This window comes from Dipteris shenzhenensis, chromosome 23 (genome assembly GCF_047967505.1).
Source record: "Dipteris shenzhenensis isolate YYH24624 ecotype China chromosome 23, Dip_SZ_1.0, whole genome shotgun sequence".
Classification (NCBI taxonomy): domain Eukaryota; kingdom Viridiplantae; phylum Streptophyta; class Polypodiopsida; order Gleicheniales; family Dipteridaceae; genus Dipteris; species Dipteris shenzhenensis.
In genome coordinates this window covers 18585395-18602391 of record NC_141618.1, presented here as the reverse complement: position 1 = coordinate 18602391, position 16997 = coordinate 18585395, and the positions used below count along the sequence as shown (strand labels likewise).

Genomic DNA, 16997 nt, shown 5'->3' with positions numbered 1-16997 from the left:
TAGCTGACATCTTTTGGATTTAAACACTACATTAGAGAATTTGGGAATTTCCCAAGTTCCAATTTTAAATAGGGTTGAAGATTTGACCATGTGGCTATAATTTTAAGCCCTTGTTTGAAAGTGGGACTTGTAGGGATTCCTAAATATAATGTTTAGGGCATATTACAATTTCAAGTAAGGGCTTCAGATTTGACCATGTGGCTAAATCTTTACCTTTTGGAAAATTCCCAAACTATTTGGAAATTTCCAAATTCCCTAATATAGTTCTTTTATCTCTGATAGTGCATTCATCACCGTCAAAGATCACTCGATAATTGTGTTCCATCATTTGACCTACTAATAAGAGGTTCTTGCTGAGCTTTGGAACATAGAGCACATCTTTCACCAATCCTTTCATACCAGTGAAATTGTTCATAGGGATAACACCTCTGTTCCTTGAACCAGATTCAGTGTATTGTCTGATGTGTAGATGACATTTTTCTGACCTTCTAATGGCTTCATTTCTATGAACCATTCCTGATGATTTGTCATGTGAGATGATGCACCACTGTCGATATACCAAGGATCCTATTCCACTTGGTTGACTTGATAGCTATAATCCTCTTTGGGATTGAAATTAGAGTCTAGGTACACTGTATCAGTTTGATGCATTTCCTCGCTTGCAAGAAACATATTTCCATGTTCATTTGCAAAATGACCGTGACTAGAATGTCCACCACGATGATTTCCTCTACCTCAAAAATTCCCTCAATTACTACTGGATTGACCACCTTAATCGCACTGCTTCTTGCGGCAATCTCTTTCATAGTGTCCAAACTTGTGATAGTAGTTGCACTGAATGTTTGACAAGTTGGTGGATGCATTCCCTCATCCTTGAAATCTTCCTTGGTTGGAATGATTTCTTCTTTGCTGATTCTGATGTTGCTAAGGATGATGTTGATGCTAATGCTGACTCTAGCTTTGCTGGTGGTGACCACCTTTTTTATATGATCTACCTCTGCCTCTGCCTCTACCTCTGCTTCTATCTGAAGTTGTGAATGCTTGATCATTAGAATGACCTTTACGTGCTTGAATTGCCTGAGTTTTGAGTTCTTCACCAAGTAGGGCTGACTGAAGTTCTTCTAGTGTCAGAATTTGTCGTTGGATGGCAATAGTCTAGACTATATTCTCGTATCCCTCTCCTAGTCCATCAGGATAACTTAAACCATTTTTGTAGGGTACATAGTCTCTCCTGCTGTTGCAAGTTGATTGTTGTAGCCTTTTATGCAAAGTACATAAGCATGACCAGTTTTGCTACTGTTGCGGAAAATCTGGTTGATTTGGTTTCTCAATGTGAGAATCTTGGATGTGCTCTTGGACTCGTAAAGAGTTGCGAACATATCCCATGCTTTTTTCGATGTCTTGACTGTGTTAAGCTGTGCTAGCATGACATCTTGCACATTCTACTTGATCAAATGATAGGCATACTTGTCTTTCTTATCCCATCCTGCCTGAGCTCAAGCAATGGCAAGATCTACTATAGGTGTGAAAACTGTTTGTGTAGGTGTAGATCCCATTGCTGGTGCTGTGACAACAAATGGAGTAGAGCTACTGGTGGCTGGATCATTCGATGGTCTAGGTGTAGACCCATCGACATACTCCCATTTGTCCTAAAGTACAAGAATGGTCTCCATTCGGTATTTCCATGTACTGTAATTGGAGTTGTCTAACTTATTAGATGCCTCCAGATTGACGTTGCTAGTCGTTGACATGGTGCAAGAAATGTACTCAAAAGTGTCATGAAAATCTCTGTATGAATCAATCGCAAATACACAGACTGTGCCAAGTGAAATCTATGAACCATCGGTGAAGATAGAACTGCAATATATAAAATCTGATCTGTAAAGTCTGATCTGTATTACAAGGCTTGTGGCAAATGATGTCGGGAATAGCCAAGAGGCTTTATAAGGCTCAAATGATGTGCAATGTAATGCCATGAGATAGCCAAATAGGCGTTACAATGGTGGCATGTGTGTGTGAAATCAAATGATATCTGCCCACTAAAACAATCTGCAATGCCTCTATACTCTCTGAAGTCTACTCATTGAACTGATAAATGTAAGGTTTCAGTAATGTAATGATGTGAAACCGTATGTGAGCGTATGGATTAACTTCGAGTAGGTACTAGTCGAGAATTTCGGGCATGGCTTAGATTGGCAACTTGGGGAAATTTAAAGCATCCCCTCTATGGCAATCTAGTCTACTCTGATCTAGATCTATACCAACCATCGATCGATGAAAGTGGTTCTATTGGAGACCCAGTCGGGCTGAGTTGTTGAAGTCGCCATGAGTTTCTATGTCTATGTGGAGCTGTTGATAGCATTAGGAGCTTGGATTAATGGCATGTTTTGCCTCTGTCACAGGAGCCGCTTGAGATTGGGTCGTCATCATCTACTTTTGCTAGCCTTGGCCTGTGCCTTAGGAGAAGGAGCTTTAAGTCATTGTTGCAAAGGAGTAGGAATCTGAGTGCTGAGGTTTACTGATGAAGGCCCTAGCTAGGGAGCCATCATGGAAGCCAGAGTTGGCTCGCTATTGCATGGAGCGCTGCAGTAGATGTTTGATTAGAGTTTAGATGCTTGATCGCCAAGGAAGCCTTGTAGCTTCAATCGCTCTATTCTCTCTATGCAGCAAACAAATCTCTCAATGAGAATTTGAACAATCACTCAAGAGGCATGAACATGAATCTCTCTCTCTCTTTCACACAATCTCTCAAATCTCTCTCTCTCTCTCTCTCTCGATGAACTAAAAAATGCACAAAGGTCTCTCTCTCTCACAAGGACGTGAAAACTATCTCTCCCTCTCTCACAATCAGAGTACCTTACAAAACTCAGAAATGTCCCTCTCTCAATAAGAATGAACATAATTCTCTCAAAGAACTCTCGAGGAAATGAATGGACAAAAATTCCTCACATGGATGGAACTTTCTCTATCACTCAATGGAAGTGAAAGAACACTCAATCTCTGAATCTCTCTTGCACTCTCAAGAATCGCAATGCCTCAACGGAAGGCAAGGGAGCTCTAATACCACGACAAAATATGAAGAGGGGAGAGGAGAAGAGTGGAGATGAGGAGAGAGGGCACAGTTAGAGAGCACACCACAAATGACTAACTGTACACTAGATTTAGTTGAAAAAATAGAATATATACAAACCCATTTAGGGTTAGGATATCTAACCCTTTCCTTTATAGCACTCTATAAGGTTAGTGCTATGCACATATGATCACATGATGGTGCTATGCACACGTGATCACATGATGTTGAGCGTGAACTCTCAACAGAAATGATGCCGAGCACGAGGTGTGGTCTCAAAACTGTGGGAGCATTTTAGGCAGCAACATCAAGGCACTTAAGTTACTCCTAGTCTTTGAAAATTTACATTGTACGAGAGTATCTACCAAGTTATAAAGTATTTTGGGTTGGATAAGCAAATAGAGTTGTACAATTACTCTAATGTCAAGGCATTACTCTAATGTTGTCAAGTAATAGAGTAATGCCTTGATACTAGGGCAATTTTTTTCAAGGACTGCATGGAAAAAAAGCAGTGCAAAATAACTAATAATATTGGATTTATTTAAATAACATTGCATATGTTTGAACTGAATATTTCTATTACATGCACTTAGGGTGAACTAAGCTACAAATATACCAAAGATTAATGTTTTAAGATCACCATAAAATAGCTCCATAATTATGGTTTTCATTTCTTCAAATCTTTGTAAGTGTGCATTAAACTAGAAAATGTTATGGAGTGTGCCCTCAAATATGTGAGTGCAATTCTAGTGCAACATTGCATTTGTCAATTGGATATCTTCTAGATAGCTCTTCCTCAAACCTTTAGCCCTTTATTTGAGTCCCACATGCAATATTGAAGACAATGCCCTTGTCTCTTTGCCTCTTGCCATGACCCTTTTGCAAACGGCAACTAGCATGTTATTGTGCAGATAAACATTGTGTAGGTCATTCCCCTTTCCTTAAGAATTTTTTTGTTTTGTATGCAATGACTTATACCTCTCTCTCTCTCTCCCCCTATATCTATATCTATATATATATATATATAGAACATCATCAAATGGGATAATAAAGTTAATAACTCTTGAATATGACACTCAAGCAATGATTGAAGGATTTTTTAAAGATGAAAGACTATTTATCGATTTAATTAACAATGGTTAACAAAAAACAACCAGGTATCTAACTGTGTAAGTGTATATATATATATATTATATATATAACATCATCAAATGGGTTAATAAAGTTAATAACTCTTGAATATGACACTCAAGCAATGATTGAAGGATTTTTTAAAGATGAAAGACTATTTATCGATTTAATTAACAATGGCTAACAAAAAACAACAAGGTATCTAACTGTGTAAGCCTTGCTAACATCAATATGCTGATAAACATTTCGGAGGTGCTAACTATTAAGAAGAGTGAGGAGATCGCAAGGAATGAGCAATCTATGAACCGGAAGAGTGACAATATGGATTATTAAGAGTGACAATATTACATGGACGAAAGCATTCATAGACCCAAACTACGAGGTAAAAGTTATTGAAACGTGAGGAATTAGAAAGACCTCTTTACAGGGTGGAGACACGAGGAAAGAAAAGACGTGGGAATAAAAATTTCCCGTTTGGAGAGTATCTTTTGCTGGCAAGGAGAAAAGGACAGGCCTATACACCAACTTTGTACTGCGAGCACTCCGTTTTGAACAAGAAGATAAACTGCACAGCTGCGCCATAGCCACCCTTCTCATCCTCTCAACCCCCCGCTACCATCCAGCCATGCCCAACAGACGTGGAGCCTCCCCTCCTCCTCCCGCTGCCCAACCTAGCTTTGCTCCGCCTCCCCAACCTCGCCACCTCGCCTCCGATGCGCCAGACGACTTCACAAACCGGAGATGCTCGGCTGCTCGTGGCAAGCTCCAGATCAGAAGGATCGAGAACCTTCCCACTAGACAAGTTACCTTTTCCAAGCGTAGACGCGGCTTGCTGAAAAAGGCCTACGAGCTGTCCGTGTTGTGCGACGCTGAAGTAGCTGCCATCGTCTTCTCGAGCACTGGAAGACTTTTCGAGTTTTCCAGCTCCAGGTATGTCAAAACATCTCAGAGCCAGAAGGCGAAGCAGAATGGATGATATAGTAATATAGTTCGGATTAAACTGAGCGCATGGGAATCTCACGTTTTTGAGTGGCACGCGTGGGCATGAACACAGATCAAAGCATGGTGCCAAAAAGAATTGCATTCAGTAAATTGACGAGATGGGCATTGCATTTCTGAAATTTCAAAATTAGACTTCTTAGTGTATGTGCTCTGTATTTCAGCAGCATGGAATGTAGTAAATTTGGATTTTTAAAAGCTCACTCATATATTAATTTGGCATCTTCTTTTCAACTCCCCGCCTCTTAGAATTTTATATTCAACTGGCAACACTACGATGTAGCATTGCCAATGCATCCAACATTCATGGGACAGATTGTCGATTGACAAGCATGACATAATATTCGTAGCAAGCCGCCGAATCTCTAGCTAATTAAAAAACTATTCCTAAGAACCTAATTTGACATTTATATTTATATTGTTCCCACATGATCCAATCCCTATCTTGTAGCCCCATTAAAACGGAATTGCATTCCTAGTTTGCCAAATAGCCAAAGATACTACACCTTAGATCAAGAAGCAATGGTCATAATAGAGGAGAACCTCTTGACATCAACCAACAAGACATTTTTTAACAACTTTTGAGCGTGAACTCACCTGTCACCTTGGCATCCCTCATTCCCTTCTCCAACTTTAGGCTGAATTATCTCATTTATATGCAACCCAAAACAAATATGTGGCATCCTGGTTATAGAAAAGAAAGAGCTCTCTCCATAATTTGTAGACATTGTTTTGAAATCTTCCATAGCAATTTGTGATTCTCTATTCTCCTATCACTTATCTCTCATAATTGTTAACTTTTGACATCAAAAGATTGCTTGAGATAATGATTCTTCTTTCCCCTCCATTTTTTGAACGTCAAACCAAAGAAGAAGGAACAAGAATAGAATTGGAGTGTCAAAGTTGGGAATCAACCCAAAAAATGAGAAGATTGGTGGAAGTGAGAATAGCTAGGCTCTCATTCAACATGGTTGAGTTGAAGTTGCTCCATTTGTGAAAATATCTCACCATTCTCCTTTAATTGGGTTGGAATCCTTTTTTGTGTCAAAAATATCAACTTGTAACCTTATTTTAGATGGTTTCCAATACTTATTTTCGTGATTAGTTTTCCCTTAGTCACCTACTATTTATCACTTCTATGAACATGGTTACCTTCTTTCATCATACCTCCATCATACCATTTTTCCTCTTCTCCTCTAATTAGGCTATGGAGACACTTTTTCAAAGTGGACAATGTAGCATAAATTAGGATAATTATGATCTAAAAATAACTTTTGTCCTAGAACAATGGCTCCCACACTATGAGATCAAAGTTCTTTATTTGTACTTTGGACCTATCCCTTAGAATATGAGCCCTAAATTAATGCCTCTAACAAAGCCTTTCCCAATTTCTTTCTAACATGTCAATATTATAGACCCTTTTACTACTTTGCTAAAAAGTTGGAGCTGGCATACCTTTCTTGATGTTTCTAACAACTTTTTAAGAGTAATATCCAGCCAACAAGGAACTTCCCTTGGTGCTTGCATAGCTACTCTCAGGTGGTTAGGTTTGATGAAATCTAAGGTCTACTTATTTGGTGACCTTTACAAAACATAGGCTAAAGGTGGTAAGGTTTTCTTATTTCAAAGATATTTTGTTGTTGTTATTTTGCTCATTGCTTACTGAGCACCGTAGTTGCATGAAATGCCATTTTGTGTGGCCAAAATGAAAATGGAATGCTAGCTGATTTTGAAATGGCAAAACACCATTTTGGGTTACCTGCTTTTTTTTAAAAATAAAAAATTTGGGGCTTTTCTAATACACCCTCCATCCTCTCCATTCTCCTATGCCCTCTCCACTCTCCTACTCTAGCTTGTCCACTCCACTACCCTCTTCATCCTCCTACTCTAGCCTCTCCACTCTCCTACCCTCTCTTGCTCTAGGCTCTCCACTCTCCTATCCTAGTCTCTCCATCCTCCTACTTCTCTCCTCATTCTCTTGCTCTCCCTTCTCTTTCTCCCCATACTCTCCCTGATCCTCACAAGTCCCCATACTCTCCCCCCCTCCTTCTCAAACTCTTCCTCTTCCTACTTCTCGTACTCTCCCACCCCCTTCTTCTCATAAATTTATTTTTACACATAAATTGTAACATATTGCCATTTCTCATTTTGCCGTTTCAGTTTAGGCCAGAAAGTCCGTTTTTGTCATTTCTACCATTTTAATTTGTGTCATTTTCGTTTCGGCATGCAACCATGATGATGACCCTGTTTAGTTGACTTGCTAGTGCATCAATCTATAATCTTCTTCTTTGTGTCCCAAGTTCTTGTAATGAATACACTTTAGCTTGTTCTTGAATCTACAATTGCTTTGACAGTGACATATCTTTGCACAATCATAACAATTCTTTATTGCTTTGATAAATAGTGCTTGTTCTTTGTGATTGGTTGCTAAGGTGTTTTTCAAAGCATTGTATTCTTCAGGCATGCTTTTGAGGAGCATTGCAAGTGCACCCTTTTCTCCTTTCTTTGCATTTATGCCTTCCAACTGGGTCGTGATGTTTTTGATCTTATTCACAAATTGTGCCATGGATTCATTAAAGTTCAAGTGTAAACCATAGAATTCAATCTTCAGATGAATTTCTTGGTTCTTTGCTTTTGCTCCAAACACAATATTCAATTCATCCCATACATCTTTCCCATGAGCTTTAGAGTCTAGGTGATGGATTATATTCAGACCCAAGTGTAAACCAATAAGTGATAGTGTTGCTTCATCTTTTTCCTTCAAAGTTTCACTCTTGAAGTGGGTATGTCATCTTTAACTTTTTTTCAAAGCTTGTTGTGCATTAAGAGATATCTCATTTGTATTTACTAGGTGTGGAATCCTTCCTCAATGAACTTTTCAACAATTGGGGTGCGTAATTTCATTGCAAAGGTCTTATAAATTGAAAATACTTCTAATTTTGGAAGTTTCTAATTGCATAAAATGATTTGATGTTATAGACATGGAGATTGAAAAATCAATTATTTTTCTTTTTTGGATCGTATGCAAATCCTTTTTGAATTTTGAGCTATGGCTTATCAAAGTTTTGATCAAGGAGGGGGGTCTAACTGATTCTGTGGCACTGTGATCATGTGGTAGTGAACATTCACATGCTGCTTATAAGACTATGCTTAGTAAGGAATTATGCTTAGGTGACACATGCTAACTGTACATGTTTATATGGCATGTGTTGACATGGTAGCTGATGTGGCAGATAAGGCTATGTGCCACATGGCAATCTATTGACCACCACAAATTTAACTTACTCAAGTTTAAATTTAACTGTCTCTATCTGTCACATGGGATGAGGTCTTAGACCTTGGAAGAGTTTGTAATCTGAGGTCAATATTACCACAGCGATAGATGACGGGATGCGATTGAGAGCAAGAATCAAGAATCATCGGTCTTAAACCTTGGAAAAGGTTGTGATGTGAGGTCAATAGTGCCACAGCGATGGATGCAATTGAGAGCAAGAAGCAAGAATCAATGGAGTTATTGAAAGCCATATCTTGTGTTGCTTTAGAAGCTAGGCCTATTATTGTCTACTTATTGTGGAGGTGTTGCTAAGTGTTTGGTTATTGTTGCTATTGTCATGTAGAATCTTGTGGTACTTCTTTAGTCATCGTGGTCGATTACGTCACCATAGCTGGTCGGTCTTTGTAGATAGGTGCTACATGATTGAGATATTGGTCGTCACTATGCCTCTACTGTTGAAGTTATCCTTTGTTGGATGTTATGCGATTTCTCTCTCTGCCATTGAAGTCATTTGTCTACACATCGCATGCATTTTTTGCTTTTGGACCTTGTTGAGTCACTTTCTTGATTTGGTTGTGAGCTTGTTGTAGCTTGAAATTGTAATTGTGATGACTGATGCTATGTGGTCGATGTGTGGCTCTTGTTCTATGCTTGTTGTTTGTTGTGACGCTTTGGGTTTGCTAGCTATTTGAAGTTGAAGTTGAGCTTTGGTGTTGCTCGAGTTGATGAAGCGTTTGCTTGAATGTTGTCGGTTCTCCCTCGACTACTTGTCATGAAGCTGCTTGAGGGTCACATTGGTCGTTGTAGCTTGCTGGTTGTGGTTGTTTGGCTAGCCTAGGTTGTTTGTGCTAGCCTTGCAAACTGGTTGTGGCTAAGTGTCTCCATTGTAGCTTGATAGCCTTACAGTAGAATAGGATAAGGAATCATTTAGAAACCCTCCATATCTCTCTCTTTCACAAGAATTTCCCTCAATAGAATGAAATAGAGACCTCTCTTGACTCTCGCAAGAGTAAATGGGCAGAAATGAATGGATCTCTCACACAAAGTAGCATATTCTAGCATCCAACAAACTTTCAATCTCAATCTAAAACTAATCCTAGACCTATGCTCTAATACCATGACAAAAAATAGTGCCTCAAGATCTATGGAGGATCCAAGCACATAAGAAACACCAAGAGAGAGACATACGGTGGGAAGTACTTAACCTATTCTAATTTTTTTTTTCAACAATACAATAGAGGCTTCTCTATAGAGAGAGCCTTTGGAATATTCTACCCATATGGTATCCTCTGAGCTGAGAAGTGTCCTATCTCCTGTGCTTAGCTCATACATTTGCCTCCAATTATGTGCACATGGCATCATATCTCTCAATAATAATTTCCTCACAAGTTGTTGAAGGATCGATCAAAGAAACCTTAGTGTACATGTTTGAAGACTTTCTCTATCTTATTGCATCCTTTCTACCCCCTTACTTTGCAAATGAAATTAGGGTTAAACAAAGCTATAATATTCTCATAATGTTTTGATCTTTAAATATCCATATGTTCAAGCATTTCCACATTAATGATTTCCCATCCAATTTGTCTCATTTTTATGCTAAAATTACCAACATGCAAGGTAATTTCATGTAAGTGGCTACTGTAGGATTTTGTATAATTGCATGTAATGTCCTTATAACCTATCTAATATTAAAGTTTTCCATCAATTCTACATCAAAGATGAGTGAACTAAGCTTGAAATCTTGGAAGACAACCATATAAAGTCCTAAGGAATTTATTGCATGTTTGATTAAGTGTATTTATTTCACATGTTTGTGAACAAAGCAATTATATATCAGGATTGACGTGGTTTATCATGACCCGTAATACATTACCTTCTTTGAAAGTTGGATTAAGGATGCAAGGTTGAGAGACAGTACCACACATTGACGTATATGTTACAATCATTTTTTTAAAACTTTATTTTGCTCCTCCAAAAAGTGGGTGTCCTAATAAAAGTGAACTAGTAGAGTAGGATGGCTAAATATGATGAGAGCAATCAACATACTGGAACTATTGAAAGTTGAAAAATGGACCTTATATCGTGCAAAAATGTCTTTTGCTCTTCTCATATGATTAGCCTTTGGGCTGTGACAAGGGAGGGCATGATGGCGCTCCCATCCACACATTGGTTAGGTATTTTTTGGTGAGTTTTTCTACTGTGAATCCCTCTCTAGTGTTGGTGTTTGGTTTTATTGTCCTTTAACCATTCTGATTGTTTGGTGGCTTGCATTTTTAGATGTCTTCCTTACCTTGGCTTTGTCATGTTGGGCTAAGGGTAGAATTTCCTTGAAGACAACTTGTCCTTAGCTTGGTGATGGGTTGGAATGTTGGCATGACCTTGGAACTAGTCGAGGTTTACGCCCCCTTTCTTTCTGCAAGCCCAACTATGGGGTCAAAGTTTTTTTCTTTTCTTTCCACTGATTGAGGATTGAGTCTCTCCCCTCTGTGGGTTCTACTTTTCCTTTTTGTGTTTGGTTTTGAGTGTTAGATATACGAGCTTACTCTACCACCTTAAAAAGTTTTGTGTTTCTACCTATTGATTGAGGATTGAGTCTCTCTACTCCTCTCAGTTTAACTGTTCAAGACATTTTTGTCGAGATTGTTGGATCAGATCACTCTTCCACCTCTGCTGCAATTACCTATTTATTGTTTTGAATGGACTATGTTACTGTTTCATGTTATAAAAAGAGAAGTAACTTACTAATTTATGCCTACAAATTCCAACTATAATGGTTGCATTCAGAGTGCAGTCCACTTTCTAGATAAGTGAACCTTCACACTTGAGCACACAAAGTAAAGGAGAAGCACCTAGACCATTCCATGCATGGGAAAAAGTTAGAGCATATCTTTGATTGCAAAATATTAAATTTTTACATTTATTATCTTGGTGTATACAAGGCCAAACTCATTGTAAGTATACACTAGCCATAGTACATAAGGGCATGCATATTATATTACACAAAAGATCTGTACTATTGTGCATACACAAAACTACACATTCAGAAAATTTAGTTTGGACTCACGGGTGGGGTTTGGGCTTGGTGTTTTACTCTATAAAAATAGACACACACACACATGCACGAACACACACTTATATATCCATCTTTCTATCCATATGTATGTATGTATTTTGATGGATTAATGAACATGCAAGCATTGCTCTCATATTTATTGGTTGCAAGAATGTGCCGTCCATGATGACGTATCCCTCCATGGAGGTGTATGCATGCATAATTAGGGGTTCCTATATTGGTGGTTGAAACGTGCATGCCTATTCATGCACTCTAGCCTAGTGAAGATCTCGTGAAGGTAGTTGATAATCTAAAACAACATATTTGTGTTTAAAGTGTATGGATGATGAGGGAGATCTTGATGGTGGTATCTTTCTATCCTGGTTAATGTAGCCATGAACTCTAGCCTACTTATGGCCTGATGAATGAATGTTGCTAGACATCCCTAGTTCGGGTGTGATAGGACACTGGAGAGGGGTCTAAACCCATCCTTGAAGAGATAGGATGTTGATCTTGGATGTCATAGTACATAGGGCATTTGAAGCAATTTTTTTTTTTGATTCAACGTACCATAGATCACAGAGTGCAAATGCATCCCCCTCTAGGCATTCCATCCAGTTTGAATGCATAGCCCATGTAGGAAATAGAGAACTACTTGATTGAAAATATTCTCAAAGTGGGGGAGATGGATCCATGTGTAGCCTGGTGGATTGGATGAAGCCCTATTCATATATCCATAAGCAATTCTCTCTATAAAAGATGAGCTTTACAGGAAGCTTGCTTAGAGCTAACAGATCTTGCCTTTGTGTGGTTTATAAGATCCTCTCAAATTATGTGGTAGCCTTGTGGTAAGTGAGCAAAGTAGAAGGGGCCTCAAGGGTATATTAAGAGAGGGATTTAACCTACCCATATGGAGTCCCATTCTCTCAAACGATTTGTGTGTATGGGCATGCCAACACCTTTATTTGCCCTTAGCTACTAAAATCATCACTGAGGAATTTACCAAAGGTCATGGAGTTGCAATCCTTGATGTGTGTGTGTGTGTGTGAGAGAGAGAGAGAGAGAGAGAGAGAGAGAGAGAGTACATTAACCAAGCTCTATTTTTTATTTTCATAGAAAGGGGAACATGTGCATGCATGTGCACATATGTGTGTGTGTGTGTGTGTGTGTGTGTGAGAGAGAGAGAGAGAGAGAGAGAGAAGAGTATAATAACTACGCTTTATTATTTGTTTTCATAGCATGGGGAACGTGAGAGAGAGAGAGAGGGGGGGGAAAGGGGGGGGCGGGACAACACCTAAGCTCCATCCTTTGTATTCACAACATGGGGAAGATATTGGAACGATATCAAAAGCATGAACTTGGAATGCAATACCATGATGCTGAAACATGCAAGCGTGAGGTGATAATCAATAACTTTTTGGGATTTTAATACATTATATACAATAAAAACAAATGTAGAGCTTTCTCCATGTAATAGACCATGTAAGGAAATCTAGTTTTAGATTTAAATATGAGATTTCTTTCATGTTTGTAGAGCTTTCAAGTTATGAATTTTATCCATATAATAGACCATGCACAACAAGACAAAGCACCCATAGACACGCACAGACGCATTTACTGAAACTTACGGGCGCGTCTATTTATGCGTCTATTTTCACGTTTAGAGACCTACATCTACCAGTGCGTCTATATATCAGACACACACGCATATAGACGTGCACGTAGACGCTTAAATAGATGCGCTTGTAAACGTGTTTATAGATGCAAATATAAACGCTTGTCGAACAGACAGACGCGTATATAGATGCATTTATAGATGCACTGATAGACGCGCTTTATAATATTTTTTTTTAAATTTATAGAATGCTGTGTATGTTGTGTATGCTATATAGTTACAAGAATCCCATATCCACATTGTGTAATTCAATCCTTACAGCCAATCGCATTTTAATTACAATTCCAAATAAAACATTACAAGTCCAAAACGCAATAAAATTGAAAGCTCAAAAAGTGCTTGTATATACATATAGCACGACGAAGCTAAGCCACGTCATGTGGCTTCAAGTACAAAAAATAAGGAAGCTAAGCCACGTCATGTGGCTTCAAGTACAAAAAATAAGAGGAGTGTATATACAAGAGGCACGAAGCCAAGCCAGTGGCTTTAAGTACAAAAAAGAGTAGCTAGCACTACTTCTATGACTAATTCTCACTGCCTTCCACACTCCCTTCTACGCTCCCTTCTGCACTCCCTTCTGCTTCGTCTTCCTCGTCTTCCTCGTCGTCTTGTGCACGGGCCTATAAACAAGGGGCAACATATATAAATGTATGAAAAATCAAATCTTTACTTATAATTTTGGCATTATTTAATTACTTTCAAATACCTCGGGGGCCGCTCCAGTAGCTCGGGTATACTGCTCCTCAGTAATCAACCCGTCATCATAGAAGTGCCTTCATGTATCTCCTCTGTGATGGTGGTGGTGGTAGGCTGTCTCCACAGGAGTAGGGTATCTTCCCACGATCTCAAGCTGTAAGACGACACACTTTGCGAAGTGATTAGTACAAAGAAACAACCTCCTAATAAACTACATAAGCAATATAATTTGAGATCGATGCGTCATCATAGAAGTGCCTTCATGTATCTCCTCTGTGATGGTGGTGGTGGTAGGCTGTCTCCACAGGAGTAGGGTATCTTCCCACGATCTCAAACTGTAAGATGACACACTTTGCGAAGGGATTAGTACAAAGAAACAACCTCCTAATAAACTACATAAGCAATATAATTTGAGATCGATGCTTACAAATTGGGCCTCCCATGATTTAATACCCCCAGCGTCAAAATGCGTGCTTCCATATTCCTCCATCTAGATCCTTCATTCCTCCACGTGCTGCAGACTGGGGTCCTCCCTTGCTGACTTCATTGCTTTCTTCCACTCATGCTTGTGAGTGGTGTGGGGCGGGTCTCTTGGTGGTTAACCTCCCATGATTTAATACCCCCAGTGTCAAAATGCGTGCTTCCATATTCCTCCATCTAGATCCTTCATTCCTCCACGTGCTGCAGACTGGGGTCCTTCCTTGCTGACTTCATTGCTTTCTTCCACTCATGCTTGTGAGTGGTGTGGGGCGGGTCTCTTGGTGGTTAACCTCCCTCGAGCTTGGCAAGCTCCGCTAGTGCCTGCCTCTTAAGTGAAGATCTTTTATTGCCAAGTATCGTAACAATCTTTGACTTGGTCCATTTATCTGTGAACTGGCGATTGGGGGGGTTAGGATACCTAGAGCGAACAGTAGCGAGGGTCTCATTAGCCAATCTCTTTGGCTAGTCTTTGAAGTGGATAAAGCAATCTCTGTAATTGTTAGTAATTACAGAGCGCATGAAGGCCATGATGTCCTTCCCCCGCGCATCCATCAAGATGCCTCTTGTCTGAGTGATGTCATAGAATATTGTACCATCACCTGGAGGCACATCTAAATCATCTGAATCATCATCGTTCCCACCGCCACCCCTCCCAAAGCACTGTGCCATGCATCCCCCACTGCTCTCCCTCCTACTATGCCTGCTACCGTATCGTGTCGAGCTCGTATGTTGGTCACTCATAGCTGGAGATTGCACGGGACTATGCTGACCACTCGTAGCTGGAGAACCGAGTCTCGATGCCACAGGAGTACGTTGACGGCTCTGCGAGACAAAAGGACCTCCTGGCGGCATGGGGAAAGGGGCATAAGACGAGATGGGGGAAGGGGCATAAGACGGTATGGGGGAAGGGGCATAAGACGGTATGGGGGAAGGGGCATAAGACGGATGTGCTGACTCCACTGGGGTGATCTCAGGTAGGGTGGGGTGGTTTGGACTCTAGAGTGCCGACTCTTGGGGAGTGTTTAGAGTACCTGTCATATACCTGTATAACTCCGCAGGACTAGGAGGGTGTCCTAAAAGGCTATATAAGTCCTTCCAAATAGAATCCTAGGGATCAGGTGAGCTGGAAGCGCTTCCTGGCCACATGACGGCATGGGAAAAGGGGCATAAGACGGGATGGCAGAAGGGGCATAAGACAGCATGGGGGAAGGGGCATAAGACGGTATGGGGGAAGGGGCATAAGAAGGGGCATAAGACGACTATGCTGACTTCGTTGGTGTGATCTCAGACAGTGTGGGATGGTTTGGAGTCTGTAATGCCGACTCTTGGGGAGTGTTTAGAGTACCCGTTATATACCTCTGTTGGCGTGATCTCAGGCGGTCTGGGGTGGTTTGGAGTCTATAGTGCCGACTCTTGGGGAGTGTTTAGAGTACCTGTCATATATTCGTATAACTCCGCAGGACTAGGAGGGTGTCCTAAAAGGTTAAATAAGTCCTTCCAAATAGAATCCCGGGGATCAGTTGAGCTGGAAGCGCTTCCTAGCCACATGTTGAACTGGAAAAAAGAAAAAAAATCTATTACTGATGAGCTGAGAAGAAAGAGGAAGGGAAGAGAGGCTTACTATCAGAGCGCATCTATAGACGCGTTTGATTAACGTGTCTATTTTCATGTATAACAATGCGTCTATAGATGCGTCTGTTTGTATCTACAAACAGACTAGACGCGCATTTAGATGCGCCTGTAGGCGTGGTTTTAGACGCGCTCTGAGACGCGTTCTGACATATGGAATTTCTAAAAAGTAGAAAATGACATTTCGCTTGACACACAAACGTGACACTGATACCCAGATCATGCGTTTCTTAGATACGAGAAAGTACAAATCTAAAGAGAGCAAACTTTTAAACAAGATCAATTGCAAAAAAGACTTACCTTGGATAGAGGTATAGAAGATTCTTCTTCTTTTTCAAAGTTGCTTCTCCTCTTTGTTCGTCCTCCTCTCCTTTAAGCTTGAAAGTAAGTGTGGGTGCCTTCCTCTTAAGTGTAAGCTTGGAAGTAAGTATGGGAGCCTTCCTCTTGCGTCGAAACTATGGATCTACTAATAAGGAAGGAAGCAAGCCATGCGAAGTATAAGTAATGTGAAGAAAAGCAAAGCGAGCGCGCTAAAAGTAGGTTTAAAAGCCGCATCTATAATTGCCTCTAATGGCACGTCTATATGCATGTCTAATTACACAGAGTAGACGCACCTTTAGACGCGCTTTTAGATGCGACTGTGGACGCGCTTTTAGATGCGCCTTTAGACGCGCCACATAGTTTAAAATTAAACATTTGAAGAAGAGCAAATTTGGCGGGTTATTTGGTTGTAGGATGTCTTCATCTTCAACAAGTAGCTTCACTGAGGATGAATCCCTCCGTATCTACCATCGCGAAATGTGGTTGGAGCAAAAAATATATGTGATCGATGTCGAGGAAACATGTGATCGATGTGGTTGGGTTTATAAGTTAAGGTTGATTGAGATACCTATGGGTGTTCATATGTTTGAGTTATGATCCCGTTTTAATTTGATACAGGATGTAGTGCCACACCCGCATATGTTGTCCTATGCTCGTCGTGAGGAGGCGA

General features: G+C 40.1%; 1 protein-coding gene across 1 annotated transcript in view; it reads left to right on the top strand.

Annotated features, from left to right (window-relative positions):
- The first annotated feature begins 4767 nt into the window (after nucleotides 1-4767).
- LOC147887079 (agamous-like MADS-box protein AGL11) overlaps nucleotides 4768-16997 on the top strand; it is a 176550-nt gene continuing 164320 nt past the window's right edge. The window contains exons 1-2 of the mRNA XM_087394183.1: nucleotides 4768-5131; nucleotides 12847-12925. Of these exons, the coding sequence (XP_087250309.1) occupies nucleotides 4827-5131; nucleotides 12847-12925 (384 nt within the window). The 5' untranslated portion in view covers nucleotides 4768-4826. The remainder of the gene's footprint in view (nucleotides 5132-12846; nucleotides 12926-16997) is intronic.